This window comes from Procambarus clarkii, chromosome 18, assembly GCF_040958095.1.
Source record: "Procambarus clarkii isolate CNS0578487 chromosome 18, FALCON_Pclarkii_2.0, whole genome shotgun sequence".
Lineage (NCBI taxonomy): Eukaryota > Metazoa > Arthropoda > Malacostraca > Decapoda > Cambaridae > Procambarus > Procambarus clarkii.
Genome location: NC_091167.1, coordinates 18,892,440 through 18,907,186, shown reverse-complemented (window position 1 = coordinate 18,907,186; position 14,747 = coordinate 18,892,440). Strand labels below are relative to the sequence as shown.

The 14,747-nt window shown below is 41.5% G+C and overlaps 1 protein-coding gene across 2 annotated transcripts in view; it reads left to right on the top strand.

The window, feature by feature from the left end:
- LOC123754507 (serine-rich adhesin for platelets) overlaps positions 1 to 12,201 on the top strand; it is a 42,126-nt gene extending 29,925 nt beyond the window's left edge. Inside the window, exon 11 of one of the 2 annotated variants that reach the window (XM_045736961.2) lies at positions 8,704 to 12,201. In XM_045736961.2, coding sequence (XP_045592917.1) covers positions 8,704 to 8,739 — 36 coding nt within the window. In that variant the 3' untranslated portion in view covers positions 8,740 to 12,201. The remainder of the gene's footprint in view (positions 1 to 8,703) is intronic. The other variant, XM_045736962.2, reaches the window with a different exon arrangement.
- The last annotated feature ends 2,546 nt before the right edge of the window (positions 12,202 to 14,747 follow it).

Genomic DNA, 14,747 nt, shown 5'->3' with positions numbered 1-14,747 from the left:
AGCTGCAAATGCAAAAAATCCCCACCAGGGCCAAAAAAACAACCCCCTCCCCACTGGAGAAGAGCCTGAAGCTTCCTAGCCTTATGCCAGAGGTGAGAGCCAACAAAAGCACATCTTAAAAGAAAATATCACAAGTCAAATGGAGAACTGTCAAGGGACTAAAACCTGGTTAAGAGACCAGGACAGTTCAGAAGGAGCATGAACATGCAGTAAAGTGGAAAAAATGCAACAATTTGTGGAATGGTGCCAAGAAGGTGTTGATGCCTGATGTAAACGACAGCGGCTTGGCTAATACTGAAAGATAAGAGGTGATATTATCAGGCAAGAGTTGCTCCTGCCTGATATTATCAAGCAGCAGCCAAAACAAAAAGGACAGGAGAACCTCGACTATAACTGAAGAAGACAACGACAACGAAGAAAGATGAGCCACGGGCAACTTTGTACCATCACCGTGAAGAAAGACACAGATGAGTCATCATCAAACCAGCCACCTCCATGCCATACAAATGGGGATAGACCCACATCAGGAGTGAAGAGCTAAGGAGAAGGTTGAACTAGCAAAATACATAGTCTGGCTCATCTGCTGAAACAATCTGAGCCACGGGAAAATACTTGGGTTCGCACATAGGCGAGAAGCACCACAAACTAAGGTTGGGTTGGCTACCAAGTAGCCAGAAGGATTGCCCTTCCCAAGTACGACTTCAAAATGGACAGAACTTGGAAAACAACTGAACTGGAGAAAAGGTAAATGCACCTCTATCTTGTGCTTGTCTATCGTCCAGTCAAAATGGATCCACCATGGGAGCCTCGCAATTGGGGAATGGAGTCATGTAGGAGGGAAGGTACCAGTTCCATGCTGACATGATGAGGTCCAATTCTGGGTTGACCAAAGATCTCTCAGAACCAACGGAAGGATAAATTGCCAACTGTTCACTCTGTAGAAATTGGATTGAAGCAAAACTACCCATCTGTGATAACATTGGACACACCCTGCATGTGAAGCACGCAGGAAACTGAACCCCAAGAAAGGAATAGCCAAGTTACTTGGTGTCCAGCTCCACAGGACAAGGAACAGAAACAATCTCCCTTGGTTCAAGGTGGTGTCAGAGTTAAGCCAGAGCACAGAACCTGGAGGAAGACAGATTTGGTAGGGATCTCCGAGCATGCCACACAACGATAAGCTCTTGCACTATACTGTGCATCTAAAGGATCGGAGCCGGACATCAGCCCTGGGCAGCCTGATGAGCGCCGATTGTGAACTTCACACTTCTAGTGAATGCGGAACAATAACGCCATGGAACTAAACCCTGAAAAGCCTGAAGGGGAAACCAACAAAGCAAGACTGACAAAGGTTGGGTGGGGCCTGGACCCCCTAGACTCGGGAGCAACAGAAACACCATAAACTGTGAAACTAATACAATGACTAGAGGAAATACTATGTATGCAAAGTTCAGGCTCTTGCACAACTGCTCAACCAGCTGGCAAGTCACCTAGGGCTGATCCAGCACACAATGGTGAAGCTGCTGGAGGCAGGAACAGAAACCAACTGAGAATTCTAAATGAGGCCCCAACCAAGTTCGAATCTTGGATATAACTAACTGGGACTTCCTCCAGTTCACCAGGAACCCAAACCTGTCAAGCTTTTAAAGAACCAGATATCTGGCCAGCTGACATGGTGACTGGGGTCCCACACAAGCTAATTGTCAAGGTAGGTGAACACACAAACTGCTAAGAGATGTTGCTGGACCACCACGACCTGCACTAGTCTAGTAAACCCATGAGGCCATGATTCAAGCCAAAGGGAAGAACCCTGAAGCAATAACCCTTAGGCGAAACCTAGCCAGTCCCTGAACCCAAGATGTATTGTGACATGCCAATAGGCATCCTGGAGGTCCAAGGATACCATCCGTGCTCCAGCCTGTAGTAACTGGTAAACTTGGGCCAAAGTTGTCATGCAGAAAGTGGCACAGGAGATGTTCAACCCCAAATGATCGAGGATGCAAAACCCACAGGTCTGCCAAGTCTCACTTCAGGACTGGGAACAACTGGGGACACCCACTGGAGGGGCAAAGTCATTTTGCCCACACCCAAGTCAAACCAATATGAAATGACCTGAAGCAGTGCTGGAGGACTTCCTGATCTGTGAAACTTGACTCGAAGAATGGGGAAGGGACTGACCAACTCTACTACAGGCTGAGAGATGAACTGAAATGACTCTGAATCATGGGTCCTGCAGCTGTCAAACCAACCAGCTGCACCCCGTCCCCTCCCCACCCCACCTCACAGCAGTATCAAAGGGGCAAACCATGAAAGGGACCAGTGTCTCATGAGCAGAACCATTCTCCATGATGTGTAGTGTGACAGTGAGCAGAGGAGGAACTTGCATCTACAGTACAAGCGCAACAGCTCGAGAATCGGACCCACCAAAGGACCTACCTCGACCAACATAGGGCAATGTCTCGTCCCTACTAGACTGCCTGTGATCAGGGGTAGAACCCCTGAGAAAACATATGATTGATAGGACAGCAAGAGAAAACCACAGTGGACAAAACTCGTGCAACGACATTCTCGGGAAAGAGGAGAGGTGAAAAGGGGGAAGTGGACTAAAGGGTTAAGAGACCAAACACAATCTAACATGGCCTGTCAACATGTGAGGCAGACTGAATAAAAATGCCACCACCACTAACCAACAGAGTGGCATGCATTTTGGGCATGGCTGCCAAAGTTGTAACTACAGACCTCGAGGCCTCCACATGTAGAGAAAAAACCAACGACGCCACTTTCTCACGGAGCTACTTGGAGAACCCTTCCACAAGGACACAAACATGCAGGACTGCTTCTACATTGTATTACATGTAGCAGCAGCAAATAAAGTTTTGAAACATCTTATAAAGTTTCAAAACAATATATGACAGTGCTGAGAAGACGGAACACCATGAGAATGGCTCTCATTGTGTAACTACACTTAGGGTAATTTCATAGAAGGGGATAAGAAAAGTTGCCCCCCCCTCCTGAAGAATAAGACTTGCAGAAGGATCCAAAGTACTGTGCATTGTTGAAGGGCACCCATAGGTCCTCCTTGTGCTGTCTCTCAGCCTCATAAGCCTGCCATGAAGGTTCCAGGACAGAGCCAAAGTTCTCAACAATATTGTTGCATGGGAGAAGGTTCGGAGCGAGGGAGAAAAGGGAAGACGGCATTGCGAAGGCAAATGACCAAAACACCAGCAACACCTTGAGCTAAACACTGACCCAACTCTGAAACCTGCGGACTCTTTAGAGCTGAGACATTAGGAATGGGGGGGGGGGGGGGGGGAGCTGGAAGCATGGTTAACCACACTTACAGGGGAAGGAAGATGAGGCACAGACTTAGTCCAGATGGTTACCAACACCTCCAATTTTGGGTCCATACCCTGGAAACACAGACCAGTAACCGTCTCTATTTTCCGCTTGTTACAACTTGTAATAAAGTTGTTACATCTTGGCTTAACGTGTTTATGACGTATTAGAACGTTGTTACAACTTGCTATATTGATTGTTATAACTGGTTAGGTGGTGTTAAAACTTGTTCGAACGTTGTACCAACGTCGTAGTTTCGGTGTGTGTTTGGCGGGTAAACACCATAGGGGGTAAACTCTAGGGCATCCACATGATCAACACCCCACAAATGTCTAGTCTGAGCAAACCTTGAAGCTCACACTCTGCAAGTGCAGGCTCAATGGACCGATCCATAATGGACTACGCCAGAGATCAGCGAAGGGATTACCAGAGTCTGAAGCCAGTCAACCAAGCAGAAATCCCAACCAAAACAATCGGGCTATGAATGGAAATTGTAGCACACTGTATAAACACACAAACTCGCACCCCCAGCATGACCCAGGACAACCAAAGCATGCCCCCAGCTAAGCAAATGGGGCCCCTGCAGGACGATGGCCGGCACTTAGCTTGAAGCAATGGGATTTGCCCACGACTGGCAGACCAGAGCACTGCGGACAGAACTTTATACCACTGCATCAGCAACAGAACTCTATGGTCAAGGCAGCTAGCTGTGGGCTGCCTGGTGGTGGAAACCTTCTTATACCGAGTTTGAGTGAATCCCTTGTTCTGTGTGAATCGTATTTGAAATCGTTCAGGTCGTTTTGATGCTTTGCTTTTTGCGAACTACTCCAGTTGTCTGTAAAGCTTCATAGACTTCCTGGATGCTTTCCTGGTAGGGTGGCAAACTTCTCACTTGTTTCCTGTGTCTGTGAGGGGCTATTTTCTTTCTCTGGTTCCCCGCAAGGCCAAACAGAACTTCCGTGACCGATGAGGCCTTTTAGTATGCAGCACTCTCACCAAAATAGGTTCAGGAAGCCACACTGGGGCTTTCCCAGAAGACATGGATCCATTTTGAGAAAAGCAATATTTATATATTAATGTTTCAGGGACTTGTATAAATGGCTAAATTTTAAAAAAACTTGCAAGTGCATAAATTGCTTTAGAATATAACACTATATAGGTATACAGTACCTGGTGAGAATATTTGTTAGTGTGTGTGTGTGTGTTTCCTGTGATGGCACTGTGTGTGTAATGTATTTTGAAAAGTTTGATGCAACTAATCACTAAACTCGCATTTACCATATAAAGTGCATTTCGGTCCTATTCCTCAGGTCCCTTCCTACCCATTAAAAAGCATAAAGTAAAGTAATAATAGTGATAATGAAAATAAACTCCTGAATACTGCCTTGTTTAATTGTTAAGAATAATTGTAATTATTCTTAATGGACTGAAAAATTAAATATTCAAAGGATACATGGTAGAGTAAGAAGTAGTGTAGAAGTAGAAATAGTGTAGTATAGAAATAAAACAAACTGAAAATAATCTTTGTAATAAACAGTAGGTAAAGAGCTTGAATCAAATACATAAATTGTAGGGAATCATTATTTGATCTGGAAGAAACAAGACTTTAAGTGTACAGCATTTTATGACCTAGGTGCTTAGGTGCTTCCTTAGGCAAGGTTATGTTGATATCTGGTTGATGGGGTTCTGGGAGTTCTACTCCCCAAGCCCGGCCCAAGGCCAGGCTTGACTTGTGAGAGTTGTTGTGTTCATGGATAATACAGGTCAATATTTAGCACCTGTTTGGTAGGAATCTTTCCAAATGACCCCTGCAGGGACATACTGGTGCAAGAAAAACACTAAAGACTCGATGCTGTCCAGAGTGACTACCAGAAGATACTGTCTCATGCAGAATGATCTCCAGAAGATACTGTCACATCCAAAATGATCTCCAGAAGATACTGTCCCATCCAGAATGATCTCCAGAAGATACTGTCCCATCCAGAATGATCTCCAGAAGATACTGTCCCATCCAGAATGATCTCCAGAAGATACTGTCCCATCCAGAATGATCTCCAGAAGATACTGTCACATCCAGAATGATCTCCAGAAGATACTGTCCCATCCAGAATGATCTCCAGAAGATACTGTCCCATCCAGAATGATCTCCAGAAGATACTGTCCCATCCAGAATGATATCCAGAAGATACTGTCCCATCCAGAATGACTTCCAGAAGACTCTCTTCCATCCAGAATGGCTTCCAGAAATGACCAGTGTTCATCCTCCAATACCTACTGCACTTCCTCTTCAGGAAACAGGAGGGCAGAATGACTACATCAGCCAGGCACCTGTGGACACTGAATTCAGCTATGAAAAGATGGTGCAATAGAGGAAGAGCCTGGACAAGCAGTTGACAGGGAGCAATATATTATTATTATTGTTATTACTAATATTATTTATTATTATTATTAATTTTTATAAAGTACATTTGAAACATAATACAGTAGAGCATTTGTATGTAAATCTTAGGACAGAATAGGAGCATGGAGGCAATGTTAGCCTTTATATTGTCCCACATTTTCAGATACAGTATCTCTGTTTAATATTATCAAATGAAAAACAAACAAAATTTAACTTCGTGAGCTAGAACATTTTATGAATAAGTGGGGGAAAATAAAAATAAAAATCATATTTCCCGGTGTTGGTCTGGCATAGTCACTTACTTGGAAGCAAATTTCTCTGCAGTCACCAAGGTGTTAATACGTTCACTGTCTCCTTTGAAATAACCATGCCCTGATCCAACCAATGTACCATGCATGGTACAGTACATTGGTTGGATGTACCAATGCAATGATGATTGGTGCATCCAACCATGTACCTCTTCCTCCCTAATGAGTTTTTCATAAGGCACGGTATCAAAGGCTTTGCTAAAGTCAAAGTATAGAATGTCGAAGTCCATTCCACAGTTAACTGCCGGAAATGTATATCCTGAAAAGAATGAGTGTAGATTTGTTAAACAAGAGCAGTCCTTACCAGAATCATGTTGTAAACCCTTTATTAATCTGTTTTTCACATGTATAAACAAATGGTTTCTTCAATTATTGCTTCATGCAATATTTTTACAACAGACTTAAAGCTAATGGGTTGATAGTTCAACACGGGTGATCAATCTCCCTTCTTAAAAATTGGCACCGTGTTTGCGATCCTCCATGATTCTGGTACTCTGCTAGACCAATGATTTATTAAATATACAAGAGAAGAGCTCATTAAACTGCTTTTGACAGTCTTTAAGAACCCTAACAAATGCTTTGTCTGGCTCTTGGGAGTTATTTGGCTTTCATTTTCCATCTGTTTAATAACTTTCTTCCGGGTAACCCACTCTACAACAATTATGGGATCCGACCTCTGACTGAAAATTTCATAATGCTTTTGAAAGGCTTTATAAAAGTGTCTGCTAAGTGCTTTTGTATTTTAAATAAAAAATGATGAGAATATAGAGATGGATAGTGCACATGAAACCATCTCAAAAGTTACACAATTAAAGACCTCAATTGACACCTATAAAAAACACCAAAGCCAATTGGGATTCTGGGGCCAGGACTTGATTAGGGCTTAGGGGGCAGGACCTAGTTAGTTCAGTTATTACAAACTAACAAATTCATTTCAAATTTATATATAAGATATATAAAGCCACTGCAGCTTGTGTTTAGCGTCTGTATTGCCTCGACCCCATTTCATAGGCACTTTTATGTTGTTTCCAGCTCCAATCTGCTCATACGCAGCCTGAGCCTGCATGGTCTATGGACCATGTTCTCGCCTTTCCTCTTCTCTTTTTATTGTGTTCCCTTTCGTTGGTTCAACTGGGGTGCATCATGTGCTGTGTCTGGTGGCTACTCTCCACTGTTACCTTTGTGCCATCGATTATACTTCAGTGGAAGCTTTCTGGGTTGATCCTGTTTTCTTGGTTCCCCCATTTCAAGGTTCGTATTTCTCAGGTCATCTGCAGTGTGCCAGCTATCATATTTTGCCAGCCTGTGGTCTACGCTCATGACCATTATGTTCAGAAGTATGTTGCTCTCATAGCATTGTTTGCCAGTATGTCTGGGGCCAAAATCTGGGTTCGGATTTTGGCTGTCTGGTATTTGGTAAATGTACCCAGGCCTCGGCGCCCCTCATGTGGCCTTCTGTCGTGTCTCTCTTTCGGGAGTCTCTTCTTTGTCCTGACTCCTGCAATTCTTCCTCCTTCCTGGTAAGTTGCCATGTGTTCTTCTAACAATCTCCATGGGATAGTTAGCTTCAGGGAGCCACAGAAAACTAGCATTAAATGTAATGAAATGCCAATTTCTGGGCGAGCCCTGGTGGCTCCCTGACAACTTCCCCTCTTCCTTCCAGGTTATCGGATAGGTTTGTGCATCTGCTCCAGAACTGATTGCTCAGATCCCGGGAAGTGGTAAGCCCCATCCCCTAAACACATGGGAGACGGGGGCACAAACAAGCTCATGCTAGTTTCCAGAGATTCAATAGGTTGTTTTATGGTTGGGGGAGTTAATTGGGCAGTTTTTTTTTTTTTTTTTTAACCCAGTAGTGGTTTGTTTTGACTTGTTGACTTTCTGGATGCCTTTCCCAGTGAGGTGGCAAAATGTCATTGTTCCTTGCACCTCTGTGAGGGAAGCCAGGTTCTGGCTCTGGTCCTCAATAAGCCTAAGAGCGCTGTCTGATGCAACCTGGTAGATGGAAACCATGTGAGTGTATAGCTTCAGGAAGCCACTAAGGCTCACTCAGAAATTGGCATTTCATTACACTCGATGCTGGTTTTTCATGAATTAAATTTTAAATTTGCCAAATTTGTATTGTTTGGCTGAAATACTGATTTGTATTTGAGGGCTTTGAGTGTACAGTACATAAATAAGCCTTCTGGACATCATTTTGGGCTCGATCTTGTCTTTTCCTATTTCTCTTACCCAAGTATGATTGCACTGATGGTGTAATATCCTGTCCATGACAACTGCAATACCTTTCTTAAGGAAAGCAACGAGTAGTACAGCTTAAGATAAGCACTATGGGCAATAATTTATGAACAGATGTGGTTCTTAATAATATACAGTATAATTAAGTATGGTACCATATTGGAAAAGGTTAAACACACTGTTGGAACAGTGTAAACAAATGTTGATACATGAGGGAAAAGGTGCAGGGGTTTGAAGTTGTAAGTGTAGCTATTTTAAGTGTTTGTGAATACAGTACAAGTATATATATTTAAAGTGATGCTAAATTAGGCTTCAAGATGACTAAAATGCTATGGTGTCATTGCTCACTGTTTTTATAGTCGTCACTTGAGATTTGTGCTACAGTATCTAATTACCGTAAAGTCTGTCTTCTATTTCCAGCTACACCACCAAAACCAGCCAGCAAGACCTCGATAGTTGGCAGAAGGCCGTGGCGGTGATGGTTGCGAGCAGGAGGCCCTATGGGATGGCACCTTGGCCAGTGGCAGCTAAGAGTCAAGACACTGTATAATGTATCACGTGGAAAAGCTTCACGCATCATAAGCCAGCACGTGACAAATCTCTATCTAAACAAGCTGTACATGCGACATGGTAAACAGTGTATGGGAAAAACTTGCTAATATTAATGCTATGCCCAGGCCTCTTTGTGCTGTATCTCCTGGTTAACAAGCTTCATAGTCAATGGGCTCGAGTGTTGAGCGTCCCTCCCAGAACAAGTGCGGGAAGATCCATTGTGCTCTGTGTGCAATTCATATTGTGGTAAAGTGTTCATTCTTGTATACAATTAATTTATGATTGGCCTTATTTGAAATTAATTTATGCTATGGTTTCTTGCTCTATTTATACCTACATACTTACACACATACCTTGTGTGTATGCATGTGAGAGAACTACAAATGGAGAGAGAGGAAGAGACAGTGACTTAGAAAAACTAAATCTTTCATGCCCAGTAACTGTGAATTTCTGTAAGAGAGGTGCAAGGCATGAGCTTGCAGGTGTTGCCTTATAGGTGTTAGTGTCACACTAGCTGGTAGCCGGGAGCTTGAGCATAGTCAAGCCACGAGGCACTCTGCTACCTTATTTATACCCTCCCTCCATTACTTCATCTCTGCATTCCTTTCTCCGGTTTCCTCCTTTATTCCTTCTTCTTTTCTTTCCTTTTTTATAATTTTCATGGAGGTGAATTGTTTAATGTTAATCATGTATGAGTTGGTAGTGTTTGTAAAGTAAAATGTTATCTTTAAAAATGTTATAGTTTAAAATTCTTGGTAAATTTACAGTTTCAAACTTTGCCAGGACTTTATAGAAAGACCTGAGAATACTTTATAAAGCATCATCTGAAAAAGTGTGTATAGAACTCGCTTATGAGCTAATTAAGCATATCTAGTCAACTTATGGATATTTAGGGTCTTGTACTACAGTACTGGGGAGTGCAGGGAGATGAATGATCTCATTAATGAAATACCGAATATTTTCAGTTTTATATTTTTTACATCATCCTTTGTCAACCCTTTTAGGTTAAGGCATATTCAGTGAAATATCCAAAAATTGCAACCTAGTGAACACGTGTTGGGAAAAACGATGTTGAAGCAGCATCGATAATGTTGGTTCAGCGTCAATCGAGCATGTTTTGCCCACTGGGAAAGCTTTGACTGATTTCTCATTATTATTATTATTATTATATTTTTGTATTTACTAGTATTTCTTTAACTTATAGTTTTGCTGCTGCTTCCTGGTTCTTAGTGTGGGATCACATTAAAGATTACCATGGTCAGGTCTTCACAGTGTAATTCAGAAGTCTAGTGTAATTAGAGAAATGAATGGACTCTGGATAATCATGATAACTCGCTTGTCTTTAATATGAAGAAAATTATATTTTTTATATTTTAGTTATGGATATATTTAACCTTGATGATGTATATCAGTTTATTTTTCATACTTCTTTCAACAAGTATTTGAATGCAAAATCATTTAATATGTGGCTTATTTGTTGATTTTATTTGTCTTGCACTTTTTGATGTATGGTTAAACCAAAAAAAATGTGCCTAAGTAACATAGAATTATTCTGTATATTGTTCTATACTGTCAAAACAACTCTCACTGTAGTACAGTCAATTCATTGAAATGTTTGCAATGTTTACCAAGAGTGACTCAAAGACAACACTTTGTCTTACATTTACGCTATATAATGATAAAACTCTATTGGGCATTGTATGAATAATGCATGATTCCATTTTGGACAGCTTGCAAGTACCATACGAGAAACAGAAAATGGTGGATGGTTGAAAAGTACAGAATATATACCGGTAATAATGTTCATGTAGCTTTCTACGTATCTTCTCTATAATGAATACTTACTGTTAAGAAAGAGTTAATTTGAGAAAAAGCAAACAATTTGATATGTCAGGCTTTGACAACAAAAATATAATAAACTGATCTCAAGTTTAAGGCCTTTTACTTGTGCTCACTTAATGAACCATATTTAAATACAGTTTTGCATTTAATATTGCATGATTGCCTATTTTGTGCTTTCTGTTGAATGAAGAGACCTTCTGTCTGCGGAACATTGAAGTTAATGCGCAGCATCACATATGGCTAATAAAACCTGGACCAGCTACCCTGTTATCACTAGAGATCAATAAGACATTGCAAAGTAACTTGACTATGAAATTATATACTTCATGCAACTGGAAATTTTATATAATTTTCAAATGGCATAATATAGATATCCATAATTAAGTCCAAGGGCATTGGATTTTGTCAGAGGCAGCCATATAATTCTTCATTTACATTGTTATAGGCCAGTGATAACCTTTATTATTCTAAAGCTTTCATATATATATACGGAATGATACATGGTATCAAGTCATCAGTCTAGTGTCAAACTTTGACCTATAGTGCTAGAGCCAGGAAGTGACTATATAAACAGGAAAGACTGTACTGTGAACATTTTCTACATTCATTTTATTATTCATTCTTGCCAAAACTGTATTTAGTACAGCAAATATTCTGATGAGTTTTATATGTTGGTGTTGGAGCTAAGGCACTGGAATATGAAACATTGTCACTGCTGTTTCTTGTGCTGCAAGAGAACATGTTATTGTCATGCACTGTATGTGGGAACATTTGTCTGCTTTTGGCCAGTTCTCGGAATATAGTATGTAACCTGTGTACACAAAGTGTGTGTTTGATAAACGTTGGTAGCCACTTTCTTATATGCATTACTCTGTATCTTGGAAATTGGTCATCATTATATAAGTAATGTATCATCCCGTTCTTTCAATTCACCACTCCATAAAAAATGTAACTTTTTATCTAGTTAGAAAAATATATACCCAAGCAACCCACCAAAAGAGACCAATGTATAGAAATTGTTAATATTATGGTGTTTTAGTTTTATAAATACATCACATTTTTAATGGAATGGTAGATCTAAAAAATGTGACACATTAGGTGAGAGGACGGGTTGTACGTATAAAGGTTGAGAGAATTTTTCTTGGCACCAGGAAGAGAAGCTCATTGTTTAAGTAACCATCTTCCTCACCAGTAGAGTGCAGAGGAAGTCATTTCATTATTTTTCCTGGTGTCAAACACCATACTGTTGCCGCGTAAGTATCAAAAAGAGCATTCCATATATGAATTTCCAGCATACAGTATATGGCAAAGTAACTTATTCTGTATTTCCCCTTGGTCTTTTAAATCACTTTTCATGGATTATTTATTCTAGGTCTAACAGAGACATTTATGACTTAACGAAGTCTTGTTCATTCTATTTATATAGAGATCAGAATGTAGGATTAGCCATCTTCCTTGTATTTGGTTAAGTGTTTTGGCAAGTGCTCTAGAGTGGACAGTGGAACATTAAATATATGACATTCAGTGCTTATTTTTGTTAATCCAGTTTCTTAGCTGTATAATTCACCAGAAGTTGGCCATTAGTTACCCCCAACTGGGACAAGAAGCTGGCAGCTTGACAAATACACCCACCTTGTGTAGAGTGATCCACTAATCAGTCACTATCACGGGAGAGGTAGAACAAATGTCTCAGATGCTATAAGTGATTAATTATCAAAAGAAAGCACTAAGCCAGGAAAACTATATTGCAGGATATTTAAAAGGTGTTAAATATCACTCGGGAAGCTAATACTGTACAAGAACAAAAAGTCATAAGACAAACTACATCAAAGGTATCAGATTCGCTATGGAATCAATCGAGGAACAAGTTACCCAGAGTGACATAAGGAAAGCAAGACGAACTGAAAATCAGAATATTCCACAAGGAGGTGCATGACTAAGATAATGCAGATTGGACAAATATTCAGCGTTGGTGAATGTAATGAAATGCTTTGTTCTGGATGAGCCCCAGTGACTCCCTGAAGTTATCTTACTGAGATGGTTCCCAGCTACTAGGTCACATCATCCATGGAGCTCTGTTTGACCTACCGGGGATTCAGCCAGGACCTGGCCCCCTTACAGAAGTGCAGAGCAGCAGACACTTCCACCCCCACTGGAAAAGCCTCCAGAAATTCTGCCATTAAAGCATGAAATTTTTCCTAATTTACTCTTTAAGTTCTAGTAGCTTTACTAAACTGCACCTTTGTATTTTCTTTGCTATTACAGTAATGTTAAATAACTACTGTAGTGTTGCACTGGGGTAATGCTGTATGTAAAAAGAGGACTTGAATGCAGCCAATAATGAGAATGAGTGAGTCCCCGTGGTGTAGTGGTAAGGTACTAGCCTGGCGTTTCGCGAGCGCTTTGTCCTGGGTTCGTATCCTGGCCGAGGAGGATTTACTGGGTGTCAATCCTTAACTGTAGCCTCTGATTACCCAACAGTAAAATGGGTACCTGGTTGTTAAAATGATTTCGTGGGGTCGTATTTCTGGGAACATAGGATGTGAAATGCTATGCATGCTAGAGGCTGTACAAGAATGTAAGAACTCATGTATATACAGTATATAAATAAAAAAAATAATTAAACACCGTGGGATCTGTATGGCTCAACATATTAGCTCAAAATATATAATTGGATCTCATTGAATCAGCTGATATCATTGAAACTTAAAATACTGAAGAATTTGGAGAATGTTGATCCAGACAATTTCTTCAAAACGTCAGATGTAACACAAACAAGGAACAATGGTGTCAAGCTCAACAAGCCACAATGTAGGTCTGAGAATAGGAGATGCTTTTTCACCCACAGGGTTATAAACTCATGGAACCGTCTACCCGTCCAAGCCGTAAATGCCAAAACATTGATGAATTTTAAAATCCAACCCTGAAAAAAATCATCGGGTCAAATGGAGGAATATTTTTGACAAACTGCCGGCTTCCTGTCCTTGTTGAAGCCACTAGAGAGTTAGTGGCTCTCAGATAAATACGCAGTGTTTCGGCCATAATATGGAAAAAATGGTGAACAATAAAAGTTCAATGGAGTAACTTGAAACTAAATGAGATCAGAAACATTAATGAACTGATGTAGAGAAATATAAATCAAATGGTAACCTTAGGTATCCTCTTGAGGTTACCTTGAGATGATTTTGGGGCTTAGCGTCCCCGCGGCCCGGTCCCCGACCAGGCCTCCTTTTTGTTACACATCCCCCAGGAAGAAGCCCGTAATGGCTGTGTAACTCCCAGGGTACCTATTTACTGCTAGGTGAACAGGATCATCAGGGTGAAAGAAACTCTGTCCATTTGTTTCTGCCTCCACCGGGATCGAACTCGGAACCTCAGGACTGCGAATCCGTAGCGCTGTCCACTCAGCTGGCAGGCCGTAGGAAGATGGCAGCCACGGATGCAGGATGGCATCTCTGGGTAGATATTTATTGTTACGGTACTGACAAACTTGGGTATACACAGCAATGTGCTGCTCCCCTATTCTATATAAAAGATTAGAAAGTGTAGATAAAAAACATGTTTCCTGGGTAGATGGCAGCGGTGGAGGGTAGATAGATGTCAGCGGTGGAGGGTAGATAGATGGCAGCAGTGGAGGGTAGATAGATGGCAGCGGTGGAGGGTAGATAGATGGCAGCAGTGGAGGGTAGATAGATGGCAGGAGTGGAGGTAGATAGATGGCAGGAGTGGAGGTAGATAGATGGCAGTTGTGGAAGGTAGATAGATGGCAGCAGTGGAAGGTAGATAGATGGCAGCGGTGGAGGGTAGATAGATGGCAGCAGTGGAGGGTAGATAGATGGCAGTTCTGGAAGGTAGATAGATGGCAGCAGTGGAAGGTAGATAGATGGCAGCAGTGGAGGGTAGATAGATGGCAGCGGTGGAGGGTAGATAGACGACAGCGGTGGAGGGTAGATAGATGGCAGCTGTGGAAGGTAGATAGACGGCAGCGGTGGAGGGTAGATAGATGGCAGCAGTTGGATAAATAGACGGCAGCGGTGGAGGGTAGATAGATAGGAGGAGGGGTGGGTGGA